The 14191-nt window shown below is 41.9% G+C and overlaps 1 protein-coding gene across 1 annotated transcript in view; it reads left to right on the top strand.

Moving 5' to 3' along the window:
* xrcc4 (X-ray repair complementing 4) overlaps positions 1–11553 on the top strand; it is a 583131-nt gene extending 571578 nt beyond the window's left edge. The window contains exon 8 of the mRNA XM_085989376.1: positions 11375–11553. Within this exon, the coding sequence (XP_085845502.1) occupies positions 11375–11489 (115 nt within the window). The 3' untranslated portion in view covers positions 11490–11553. The remainder of the gene's footprint in view (positions 1–11374) is intronic.
* Positions 11554–14191: the final 2638 nt, after the last annotated feature.

The raw sequence follows: 14191 nt of genomic DNA, 5'->3' as shown, positions 1-14191 counted from the left end.
AGCATGTAGGTGCAACAGGCGGTTAAGAAGGCAAATGGTATGTTGGCCTTCGTAGCAAGAGGGTTCGAGTACAGGAACAAGGATGTCTTGCTACAGTTGTACAGGGCCTTGGTGAGACCGCACCTTGAGTATTGTGTGCAGTTTTGGTCGCCTTATCTGAGGAAGGACGCTCTTGCCATGGAAGGAGTGCAGCGAAGATTCACCAGGCTGATACCTAGGATGGCAGGAATGACGTATGAGGAGAGATTGTGTCGATTGGGCTTATACTCACTGGAGTTTAGAAGATTGAGGGGATCTCATCGAAACCTATAAAATTCTGTCAGGCCTGGACAGACTAGATGCAGGAAGGATGTTTCTGATGGCCGGGGAGTCCAGAACCAAGGGTCATAGTCTAAGGATAAGGGGTAAGCCATTTAGGACTGAAATGAGGAGGAATTTCTTCACCCAGAGAGTGGTGAACCTGTGGAATTCTCTGCCACAGAGGGCGGTGGAGGCCAGTTCATTAAATATATTCAAGAAAGAGTTGGATATATTTCTTAAGGCTAAAGGGATCAAGGGATATGGGGAGAAGGCAGGGACAGGGTACTGAATTTGGATGATCAGCCATGATCTCATTGAATGGCGGAGCAGGCTCGAAGGGCCGAGTGGCCTACTCCTGCTCCTATCTTCTATGTTTCTATGGCATTATTTTTCCTTACTGAAATACTTAAATTTTTCTTTGCCCCTTACCTGTAAACACAACCAGATTCACATCTTCCTCTTACTGTTCGCCTGGCTCCATTAGTTCTGCACTTTTTTTTATCCACTTGCATGTTTACCTGGTGGGGAGTAAGAATGAGAAGGAACATTTGGTTAATTTAAGGGGCAGAGTTGTCTGAGGGGATGAAGGGGAGATAGATAAAATTGGGTTTGAAGGGTAAAGGTTAATAATTTTGCTTTGGCACATCTAATGCCAATTAGTTCACGTACATATGAATCTTGTGATGTAAGCACATCTTGTACTATTCTGTGGTAAAAATTCTGAATTCACCTCTCCAAAATTTACTCTCTGCTAGTATGGAGGAGGAGATGACGTGAGAATGTTTTTATTGCGATTAAAGTGATTTAAGTAGGATTTTCTTTCTCATGTAAATCAAATTACAAGAAATTCAAGCTATGTACTGCAGAATAAAGTCTGGTCACTGAGACATAAGGGAAACATTCAAGCCCTGGAGGCAGTGCCGGGACGAGCCACAAGATGAATCCCTAGTGTCAGAGGACCGAGTTATTGAGAAAGATTAGAGAAACCATGAAAGAAGATGGCTGAAAAGGGTCGTATAAATATTATTTTTTATTAGTTCACGGGATGTGGGCGTCGCTGGCAAGGCCAGCATTTATTGCCCATCCCTAATTGCTCTTGAGAAGGTGGTGGTGAGCCGCCTTCTTGAGCTACTGCAGTCCGTGTGGTGAAGGTACTCCCACAGTGCTGTTAGAGAGGGAGTTCCAGGATTTTGACCCAGCGACGATGAAGGAACGGCGATATACTTCCTAGTCAGGTTGGTGTGTGACTTGGAGGGGATCTTGGAGGTGATGGTGTTCCCAATAAATAATATATAAAATATTAAAGGGTATGGAAAAGTACTTCAAATTAAATTATAAAATAGAACAAGGAGATGCTGATTCAAACTAGAAAAAGGCAAATTTCAGACTAGTGTTAGGAAGATCTTTGCATAAAGAGTGATTAACACATGGTCAGAGTGGAATTTTGAAGCAGAGACTATAAACTCCTTTCGACGGTCATTAGAAATTAGCTTGAAAAAGAGAAATATGAAAGGGGTACAGGGAGCAAGCAGAAAAGTTGAATTAGACTAGGCGACTTGAGGAGAAAAACATTGGCACAGACTTGATGGGCTTAATTACCTGTTTCTGTACTGTAACATTGTATGGTTCTGGGATATTTTTCAAACAGTAAAACAGTAAGGTGTACGCCTTAAATCATAGGTTCTGTAACTATTAGAGCACATCCTCTGGCTCCTTGTATCACTATCTTTAATATAGTTATGATAGACCTGACGTTATTTCAATATATTTACAAAAATGCTATATACATGGGGAAAATATAGAACGTGGTAAATATTCTAGAACAATATCTAATTCTACTGGAAAAGTGAGAGACAAAAAAAATTCTTTAAACACAACTTTGTCCATTATATGTACCATTTTTTTTAAACTTAAAAGTAGCAAACAAGTCCACAAAAGTTTGATCCAAGCCCAGTTCTATGTGTGAGGCAGACCATTCTGCATGTGTGAGCCTAGACAGCAAAAGGACCACAAACGAACCAATCCTATCCTAAACTGACATCTACACATACTTTCCAGATGGGGTCATTAGATGACAACGATAATAATTAATGCATTTCTAAAGCACTTTTAGTTTAGAATAACGTCCCACAGCACTTGACAAGGGCATTGGGAAAACGTGTGCTCAGCCAAGAAAGAAAAGTTAAGAGGATAGACAAAAACTTGGTCAAAGAGTTTTAAGGAGACTCTTAAAGGAGGACGAGGTGGTGGAAGGGTTTAGGGAGGGAATTGCAGTGTAGAAACATAGAAAAATGGGAGCAGGAGTAGGCCATTTGGCCCTTCGAGCCTGCTCTGCCATTCAATATGATCGTGGCTGATCCTCTATCTCAATACCATATTCCCGCTCTCTCCCCATACCCCTTGATGCCTTTTGTGTCTAGAAATCTATCTATCTCCTTCTTAAATATAGTCAGTGACTTGGCCTCCACAGCCTTCTGTGGTAGAGAATTCCACAGGTTCACCACCCACTGAGTGAAGAAATTTCTCCTCATCTCAGTCCTAAATGTGTTACCCCTTATCCTGAGACTGTGACCCCCTCATTCTAGACCCCCCAGCCAGGGGAAACTAGGAAGTAAGTGGCTTAAAGCATAGCCACCAATGATGGGCCAAAGTGGGGAGAGGGGCACAAGAGGCCAGAGTCAGAGGAATGGAGAGGTGAGGGCGGGGAGGAGAGGTTTATAGGACTGGAGGAGGTTACGGAGATGGGGAGGGGCAAGGCCACAGAGGGATTTAAGCAAAAGGACAAAAGGTTGAGGCATTGGGGAACCAGGAGCCAAAATTAGTCAGCGATGACAGGTGTAATAAGGAGCATTACGTGGTGCCAGACAGGATACAGGCAGCAGGATTTTGGGTGAGCTGAAATTTATGCAGGAATAGAAACATAGAAGATAGGAGCAGGAGTAGGCCATTCGGCCCCTCGAGCCTGCTCTGCCATTCAATTCGATCATGGCTGATCATCCAAATTCAGTACCCTGCTTTCTCCCCATACCCCTTGATCCCTTTAGCCTTAAGAAATATATCCAACTCCTTCTTGAATATATTTAAAGAATTGGCTTCTACTGCCTCTGTGGTAGAGAATTCCACAGGTTCACCACTCCCTAGGTGAAAAAATTCCTCCTCATTTCTGTCCTAAATGGCTTATCCCTTATCCTTAGACTGTGACTCCTGGTTCTGGACTCCCCGACCATCGGGAACATCCTTCCTGCATCTAGTCTGTCCAGTCCTGTCAGAATTTTATAAGTTTCAATGAGATCCCCTCTCATTCTTCTAAACTCCAGCGAGTATAAGCCCAATCGACCCAATCTCTCCTCATACGTCATTCCTGCCATCCCAGGTATCAGCCTGGTGAATTTTCGCTGAACTCCCTCCATGGCAAGAACATCCTTCCTCAGATAAGGCGACCAAATGGAGGTCGGACAAAATAGCAATGAGAAGCAAGAAACTTGGCTCATTTTCTCTCATTTCAGCCCAGGGACACTGTGTGTCCCCATCCCTGTTCCAGTTAAGACCAGCTAACGCCACACAATCTGGTAACTAAACCTGGAAACTCCTAATTCTGCATGTCTCAGTACCACACCAGGTAGTTATTCACCCACTGATCCATTTGGGGGGCTCTTTCTGGTTTAGATGTGATAACATTTGTAAAGCAATGTACTCCAGAACTATTAGTGCAACTTGGAACATTTAAAAAATATATGTTGCAGAACTATAAATTGTCTTTCAGTGGTAGAATCCACACAAAGTACTGTACTTACCTGTCAGAAATAATGGTAAAGTTGAATAATACTATTGTACAGAAAATTTGAAGGTAAGTTTTAGAGATCAAAGGTAACCGGCTATAGCAGCTATTACTGTGTTGATTAAGACTCTTATTAATGGTGGAATAAAATAATAGGTATCTTCTATTTCTGAAACTAATAGGGAGCTCTGGTGATCTCCTGCAAATAATGTAAAGCTTTTGTACAATAGTCAAACACAAGTGCCTGTCCTTTATAATGGGTATAATGTCTACCCACTAGGGCCTATATACCAGCATATGTTTCAAACTCTACACAAGAGGATTTGTTTTATGATCTAATGACCACTTGTACTAACGCACAGACCTTTTCTTTGAAACACCTAAAAGACCAGTGCAATTAAGAGCAGAGTCTGCACTCTCAGACCACCAGAGGACTGCCTCACTCAGCAGGATCGAAGGTCAGAGATTGGGCTACAACTCTAACTCCAATTCTCCAACCCGCACTGCCATTGAGCAAAGTTTTTTTAATATGATTTGTTCTTCTCTCGCCTTGCCTTTAAAATTCATGTTGTCTACCGTCCCGTATCCCGCAAGCCCCATCCTGAGTTTCTCCACGAGATATCTTCCCTCTTTTCCTCCTTCAGCCTCTGCACTGAGCCACTCCTCATCCTCAGTGATTTTAATCTTTATCTCCGCTCTCCTTGCCCGCTGCCCTTCTGTTCTACTTAAACCTCCCCAAGCTCCCCCTTGTCCTAGCCCCGAACTCACATTTTAATCTCGTTTCTCTCCCATCTCCCTTCATGCTCTGAGTGCATGTTGTCCACAAGACCCACTTCCTGCTTCCTTGACCCCATTCCCACTAAACTCCTACCACCCAATTTCCCTTCCGACCCCCCCCCCCCATGCCAGCTGACATTGTAAATGGTTCCCTCTCCTCAGCTACTGTGTTCCTCCCTTTAAAACCACCATCATCACCCTTCTCCTCAAAAGAAACACCTTCGGCCCCTCTGTCCTTGCAAACTACCATTTGCAAACCTCTTTCCCTCTTCAGTGTATTTTTTTAATTCATTCGTGGGATGTGGGTGTCATTGGCAAGGCCAGCATTAATTGCCCTTGAGTCCGTGTGGTGAAGGTACTCCCACAGTGCTGTTAGGGAGGGAGTTCCAGGATTTTGTCCCAGCGACAATGAATGAACGGCAATGTATTTCCAAGTCAGGTAAGTGTGTGACTTGGAGGAGAACTTGATGTGCCGGTGGTGGATGGAGTGAATGTTTAAGGTGGTTGATGAGGTGCCAATAAAGCATGCTGCTTTGTTCTGGATGGTGTCGAGCTTCTTCAGTGTTGTTGGAGCTGCACTCATCCAGGCAAGTGGCAAATATTTCATCATAGTCCTAAATTGTGCTTTGTAGATGGTGGAAAGACTTTGGGGAGTCAGGAGGTGAGTCATTCGCTGCAGAATACCCAGCCTCTAACCTGCTCTTGTAGCCAAAGTATTTATGTGGCTGGTCCAGTTAAGTTTCTGGTCAATGGTGGTGACCTCCAGGATGTCGATGCTGGGGGATTTGACGATGGTGATGCTGTTGAATGTCATGGGGAGGTGGCTAGACTCTCTCTTGTTGCAGATGGTCATTGTCTGGCACTTGTGTGAATGCAAATGTTACCTGCCACTTATCAGCCTAAGCCTGAATGTTGTCCAGGTCTTGCTGCATGCAGGCACGGACTGCTTTATTATCTGAGGAGTTGCGAATGGAACTGAACACTGTGGAATCATCAGCGAACACCCCCACTTCTGACCTTATGATGGAGGAAAGGTCATTGATGAAGCAGCTGAAGATGGTTGGGCCTAGGACACTGCCCTGAGGAACTCCTGCAGCCATGTCCTGGGGCTGTGATGATTGACCTCCAACAACCACGACCATCTTTCTTTGTGCTAGGTATGACTCCAGCCAGTGGAGAGTTTTCCCACTGATTCCTATTGACATCAATTTTATTAGGGCTCCTTAATGCCACACTCGGTCAAATGCTGCATTAATGTCAAGGGCAGTCACTCACATGTCACCTCCGGAATTCAGCTCTTATGTCCATGTTTGGACCAAGGTTGTAATGAGGTCTAGAGCTGTGGTCCTGGCAGAACCCAAACTGAGCATCAGTGAGCAGGTTATTGGTGGGTAAGTGCTGCTTGATAGCACTGTCAATGACACCTTCCATCACTTTGCTGATGATTGAGAAGTAGGCTGATGGGGCGGTAATTGGCCAGATTGGATTTGTCCTGCTTTTTGTGGACAGGACATGCCTGGACAATTTTCCACATTGTCGGAGAGCTGCCAGTGTTGTAGCTGTACTGGAACAGCTTGGCTAGAGGCACGGCTAGTTCTGGAGCACAAGCATTGAGCACGACAGCTGGAATGTTGTCGGGGCCCATAGCCTTTGCTGTATCCAGTGCACTCAGCTGATTCTTGATATCATGTGAAGTGAATCGAATTGGCTGAAGATTGGCTTCTGTGATGGTGGGGACCTGAGAAGTAGGCCGAGATAGATCATCCATCCACTCGGCACTTCTGGCTGAAGATGGTTGCGAACGCTTCAGCCTTGTTTTTTGCGCACACATGCTGGGCTCTGCTATCATTGAGGATGGGGATATTCATGGAGCCTCCTCCTCCCGTTAGTTGTTTAATTGTCCACCACCATTCATGACTGGATGTGGCAGGACTGTAGAGCTTTGATCTGATCCGTTGGTTGTGGGATCGCTTAGATCAGTCTATAGCATGCTGCTTCTGCTGTTTAGCATGCATGTAGTCCTGGGTTGTAGCTTCACCAGGTTGGCATCTCATTTTTAGGTACACTTGGTGCTACTCCTGACACTCCTACACTCCTCGTTGGTCCCCTGGCTTGATGGTAATGGTAGAGTGAGGGATATGCCAGGCCATGAGGTTATTGATGGCCCACAGCACCTCATGGATGCCCAGTTTTGAGCTGCTGGATCTGTTCTGAATCTATCCCATTTAGCACAGTGGTATTGCCATACAACACGATAGAGAGTGTCCTCAGTGTGAAGACAGGACTTCGTCTCCACAAGGTCTGTGCGATGGTCACTCCTACCAGTACTGTCATGGACAGATGCAACTGTGACAGGTAGATTGGTAAGGACGAGGTCAGGTAAGTTTTTCCCTCGTGTTAGTTCTCTCACCGTCTGGCAGCTATGTCCTTCAGGACTCGGCCAGCTCAGTCAGTAGTGGTGCTACTGAGCCATTCTTGGTGATGAACCTTGAAGTCCTCCACCCAGAGTACATTCTGTGCCCTTGCTGCCCTCTGCTTCTTCCAAGTGGAGTTCAACATGGAGGTGTACTGATTCATCCGATGCAAGAGGGAGGGCGGTAGGTGGTAATTAGCAGGAGGTTTCCTTGACCATTAAACTTCATGGGGTCCTGAGTCAATATTGAGAACTCTCAGGGCCACTCCCTCCCCACTGTATACCACTGTGCTGCCACATCAGGTGGGTTTGACCTGCCGGTGAGGCAGGACATACCAATACTGTCATGGATAGCTGCATCTGCGACAGGTAGATTTGTGAGGACAAGGCTGGAATTTCCTCTAGTTAAACATTAGGAAGACCAAAGCGATCATCTTCAGCCTGGTCACAAACTCTTACCCCTAATTCCATCCCCTCTCTGGCTATTGTATCAAACTGTAGCAGCCTAAACCAGACTGTTTGCAACCTTTGCACCCTGTTCAACCTTAAGCTGAGTTTTTCACTTCATTCCTCTCTATCACAAAGACTGCCTACTTCTACCTCTGTAACATCATCTGCCTCCGCACCTTACCTTAATCCATCTGCTTCTCAAAACCTCATCCATACCTTTGTCAGCTCCAAACTCGATTGTTCCAATTCTCTTCTGGCTGGCCTCCCATCTTACACTCTTCATAAATTTCAGCTCATCTAAAACTCTGCTGCCCATATCCTATCCCGCTCATCCTTCACCCCGTCCTTGCTGATCTATATTGGCTCCTAGTCCCCCAATCCCTCAAATTTAAAATTTCTGTCCTCATAGCCTTGCCTCTTTTTATCTCTGTAACTTCCTCCAGCCCTACAATTCTCCTCCGCCCCCCGCCAACCCCAGAACTCTTAGCTCCTCCAACTCTAGCCTGTTGGGAATCACCGTTCCTTCAGCACACCATTGGATGCAATTCTATCAGTTGTCTGTGCACCATACTCTGGAATTCCCGCCCTAAACCCTCCAGCTTTCTCTGAGCCTTTAAGAGCTTAGCTGGCACAGGTATGATGGACCAAAAGGCCTATTTCTGTGCTGTATGATTCTATGATGAAAACCTACCTCTTTGGCCAATGTTTTGGTCTCCCTTCCTAATATCTCCTCCTTTGGTTTGGTATCCATTTTTTTCTGATTACACCTCTGCAAAGCACTCTGGGATGTTTTCTACATTAAATGGCTATATAAATGCAATATGTTGTTGTTCCTGGGATGTGGATGACACTGACAAGTAATTATTGCCCTATGCCTAGTTGCTCTGGAAGGCATTAAGAGTCAATCACATATTGTAGGACCGGATCTGCCAGGGGTGACTAAGAAAAAAAAGCTCGGTATTCTACTTTTTAATATATTTTAATATAAATAAATAAATAAATCTTTAGAAAGATATACTTGAATTCAACAAATTATTATGTGTAGAATCTTATCAGCAGCAATTCTGCTGGTAACAAATAATGCTTGAGGCATAATTCTCCTTCCACCATTACCTTTTATATTTTAATAAAAGCAGCATTTTAACTGTGTACTGATTGATGCTGTCACTTCACATTTGGATGCATGCAAATCCTTACTGACGAGAGTTGAGAGAATTAGCCTTGTGATAGCTGTCATTGTCTGAATTAATGAATAAACCGTCAGCAATCCAACTCATAAGGGTGCCAGAAAATAGCAGCATTGTGTTCTTACATTTATATAAAATGTTAGAAATGTACAAACACATCCATAAATAATTAATTTGTGCTGTGCTGATGATCTCAAGATCATTTCCTGCTTTTTAGGGAAGTGCTGGAATGCAGAAATAAAGGATAAATTTATATTCTAAAGGAACTGCTCTTAACCTGTCATGAGAGAGAACTATATTTTATTTTTTTTAATCTATGTGTACTTTGTTTTTACAATCTGTTCTTGGTTATATTGTCACACTTCAGCTTACCATCACACTGTCTCCAGCTGGTAAAACACGATGGTCTGAGCGTGGCATTCTCATTGGCTGGTATTAATACCGTGATGATTTTGTTCTTTGCAACCCCCTGCCCCTAACATGAATCATCCTTCCACTGCACAGATGCTCCATTTAGTAGCCCAGTAATAGCTATATTTGGCTGTTGGGGTTAAGATTCAGATTTAGTCTTTCTAAATGGAAGTACAATTCTTCACCAGGCAACTCTAGGTTTTACATTTCGACGCATACTCACAAATATGAACAATGAAGATATAATTTAATATTACGTATAAATGCATTTCACTGTTAAGAAAATGAAGTACCTTCTTGGTGAAGGATACCTGTTATTTCGTATACTAGAATGAATTATCTTTAACAGTAAATTTTCTCTTATTAAATGTTTTTCCTAATATGAACACACAAAATCACAACATATTTTGGGAAGTCACCAGTAGAAAATATTTTGCCCTGTTGTGTCTGAATTTGACAGCTATCTAAACCAAGAGCAACCCAATGCATGATGCTGCTGACATTGAAGGTTACATACAAGTAAGCTTAAGATAGTTAGTCTAAAGTGTTCTTTGTAATTTTTAAAAAGTAACTTTGAACTTCTGAAAGTACACAACACGGAGTAAATTCTATAGCCTCAAGCTATTGGGAACATCTGGATTGTGAACACAAGACTGAAACTTTATAGGTGAATTTTCAGTCTCTATTTGACCAATCGCCTCATCCAGCTTATCTCCTCTGGTGTAGCTCTTCATTGTTCTAACGTTGGTGATTAGTAGTATGGTATGTTATTTAAAGGAGGGTTTTCTATAGGAAGTAAGCAGCAAGCAGCTTTTGGTGTTGTTCTGTGCCTCCACACTCTGCCCTTTTGAAGTATTCAGTACTTCATTGTAGATACTCATTTACGAATCCGAATACTAAAGTAGTACCACATTAAGGAGTTAGAAACCATTTTATTTTATAACAAGTGTAGCAACAAGCATATTTAAAACATTCAACTTCATAATTGCACGTTATTGGATTTTTATATACTAATAAAACTATTGTTTGTCATTATGGATAACACTCATTATTAATGTCCTTGATTTTTTGAGTTTTCTACCATAAGTAGACATTTGTTTAAAATATAGAGAAAAGCCATCTGGTAAGTATGGTCAGGTTGATGCATCAAAGGCCACATTAATAAATCCAACTTGATCAAGAAAATGGCTGTAATATAAATAAAGTATGTTACTTTTCAGTACTGTCCATATTTCCATAGTATACTATAATTACTCATTTAAATAATTGTAGTTCGTCAAATAGAAATTAAACACATCACTGATGTCCTGAAGTGCTGCAATGTAATTGGAATTGAGGCCACAATGAAAAAGGTCCATTGCGTTGGTCTCAATACATTGTTTGCATGTCTGATTATAGAATTCCCAAAGTTGTCGTCTATGGTGAGCTGCAGTCCGGCTTTCGCAACAGAGGTGGGCAGGTGAAATGCTATAAAGACACACTAAAGGCCACCTTGAAATCTTGCAATATTAACGCCAACACCTGGGAACACACGGCCACTGCCTGACCATGATGGCAGCATGACTGTCTGAATGAACTTGAGTTTGCTGCCAAGCGCCTGGCTCGCAAGGCAAACCATCTACCCACCTCATCTGGCTTTCAATGCGATATGTGCGGCCAGGATCAAGCTCTTCTCCCATCAGCGCACCCAAACCAGCTGAGACTCATCCATTGATTCGACAGGAGACTCCATCAAACACATCAAAAAATGTGTCTGTGAAACTATTGTTCCGGTATCAAATTGATTCTGTGGGTTAAAGTTAAAGGAACGAATGAGCCTTCAGCTTCTAAGCAATTTCTAGAAGCTGGCAATTTTGCCTTAGTAGGGACCCTTAATGAACCATATTCTATAATATTTGAATTATTATAATGGTCAGTAACAAGTACTAGTATTCACTACTGCCCTTACAGTTTAGGAGATATAATAATTTTGCAACCAAAGATCAAAAATTATTCAAAATTTAATGGAACCAATGGTTCAGTTTATACTTATAATTTATTTGCCTTATTATTCTGCAGGTCGTGCCCTATGAATTCTGCATCATCACTTAGCCATCTTCAAGGTGGAGAGGAAGAATCACTGAAAACCTTACCCAACACTGTTGAGCCAGATGATCTCTTCGACAATATCTAAACTATCTTTTTTCTATAAAAGCATGATATACACAGAGAATAGCAAATAAACTAAGTGCATAGTATATCCTGTAATGCAGTCATCCTGTGAAATATAATTAGTCGTGTAACAGGCTTTGTTGTAGAAACCACACAATATAAGGAAATCTACATGTGGAATTTCAGCTACATACAACATCTGTTTAATATGGCATCCTTTATGACTTGGATTCTTTTAAAATTTAGATACTCTTGTCTATGATATATACAATGCTCTTAATTCTCCTGAAAATATGTCATCTTGTGAATCACATGATACAAGCTATCCTCATTTGTTGCACTCCATATACAAGTGGGGAGGAAAATTATGAAATCAGGAAAATCTGTAGGACTCAAACTTTTCTACTGGGCCCCATATTTCTTTTTAACTCCATCTGTTAAGAATATTCCCTTCATATCGTCTCCTGCGATCAGTTGCAGTTCCACTGCATATTCCTCAAATAGAAGTGACAGTAAGTTTAACAAGAGACGTAGTGGCTGAACTTGTCTGTACACAGAAAAAAGCACATTTGACAAGAAGTGCAAATTTAACAGCAGGACAGCACAGATCGGCAGGACGTTGCCACAGGTTGTCCATCGCTCTCAAAGTAACACACTGTTAGAAATAGAAGGAATATTTAAGTGTTGGATTCAAGGTTCAGTTTCTTAATGATCATGGTCAAGGCTTGTTGTTGCTGTGCCATCATTAATGTCTTCTATGGGTAGACAGGTGCAGCAAGTGAAGGAAGCACAAACGGCAAGTTTAATTCTACAGTTACCTCTCTTCTCAGCAGTGATGCCCCTCAGATTTCCAGAGGAAGGGATATAAAAACAATACTACTCAATATCCCAGCATTGAGATTTAGAGGAGTTGTGATGCCAATAGGTAATTGTAATTCTGAACAAACCACTGTCAGTAGCTGGCAAGAATGAACAAGTTATGTAAGCATAGAAGTTACTGTTGCTGATGTTAGCAAAAATACACTTGCTTGTATGACGTTCCTTTGTCTGCTATTTTAGCAGAGGAGTTAAACCATAAATAAGTAGCAATGTCGGCATTAAAATAGTGGATAAAAAATTGACAACCAAACACATTAAGCGTACATCCACTAATATCACCAACAGTAATTTCTAGGCTGTAGATTCTAAGGTATCAGGGTTTAATCAGTCTTTTCTTTGTTAAATCCCCTCACCAGGAGTATGCCTTGTTATCTCCTTACAAATATGCCCATAAGGACGGTAGCTTCAGAAAATATCATGCTCAAATTACCATCTACAAGGTACACAAGACTGTATATACTAACCGGTACTGGTTAATGTGCTCTTACAAATCCCTGTTTCATCTCTGCTTTCGCTTATAGGTGATTGGCTTACCTGTAGGATGGGCTTACCCAAATGGTTTAGTTTTCATGTCAGTCTAACTGATGTATAATAGAGCTACATTCTCTGTTTCAATCTCATGGAGGCAGAATATTGATTAAGAAGACATAGTTAGATTAATACCCCAGTACCCGACAGGAGGACAAAAGGAGACTCGAGCAATAGACCAAAGTGATATTATTTAGGAACAAAGCTTTTACCTCCCCATTCTGAAACATAACTTGGCCCAGTTATTATCATTTTGCTTTGTTATTAGCTAGAAGAGCACCATTTTTTAAAAATATATCAGGGTTATGGTGGCCTCTATTCAATAGTAGCTACCAGCTTAATTCAAGTGATGTTCTAAGGTAACTAAAGAGTAGCAACTTGGAGTCATTGCACATCTTTATCTTCATAATTTAGCCCTGACTGAACCTTTGTCTCAAAAACCTTTTTTCATCCAAAGATCTGAAGATCACCAAGTGAGGGAATTGGAGGATACAGCAGAGCAGGGTTTGCCTGAGTCCAACTATTGAAGGGACTGCACCTTTCTGATTTTTCATAGCTGCATGAATTATCTCACTGAATTTGAATAATGATGAGTAATGTACCCTCCATCAATAACAAAGTTTTTCATTTTGAATAGTGAACCTCTACAAAAATGAATTTACTAAAGCAATATTTTTGAGATACATTAGTACATATCATAACAGATAGTTGTGAATGAGAGATTGTCACTTAACTGGGGGTTCAAATTACCTCATGTACCCTGTGAGCTGTACTCTTACATTTTATGACATGGTCTGAACCCCTGACATTACAATTTGTCACTCAAGATAGCTTCACTGGCTTAATTTCAGTACTGTATTTTTTCATTCTGGTTTTTACATGCATTACTGTTGATGTACTTTTTTAAACTAGAGGGTTCTGCATTTAAACCACAACCAGAGGACAAAGGATATGAGTGAACAGGTAGCTGTCACTCACAGCAATTAAAGTGCTTCTTTGACACTGCTGTACAACTCTCAGATCAGGCTGATCCTGGGATTCACTGGCCATATCAGTGATGAGTTATTATTTCTCAGCAGGTCACTTGATGATTCCACGTTGCACAGTAGGATATCTTGGATTATGCCCCTACGAGCAAATCAACCTCTCTATCCACTCTCGAGTGGCATTGACATGGAAAATGATGAAAGGCTCATCTGTTTATTCATCTTTCCAGCTGGGGACAGCTACAGGAGGGTGAGCAACCCAGCCTGAGGGGGCATGGGGTGGTGAAGAAGAGAAATTTATGTAAATGGTTTTCTTTGAATGGTGAGAGGG

This window comes from Somniosus microcephalus, chromosome 1 (assembly GCF_052327205.1).
Source record: "Somniosus microcephalus isolate GS21.2 chromosome 1, FLI_Smic_1.0, whole genome shotgun sequence".
Classification (NCBI taxonomy): Eukaryota; Metazoa; Chordata; class Chondrichthyes; order Squaliformes; family Somniosidae; genus Somniosus; species Somniosus microcephalus.
Note: the sequence above shows the minus strand (reverse complement) of the source record. Positions and strands in the feature narration are given on the sequence as shown.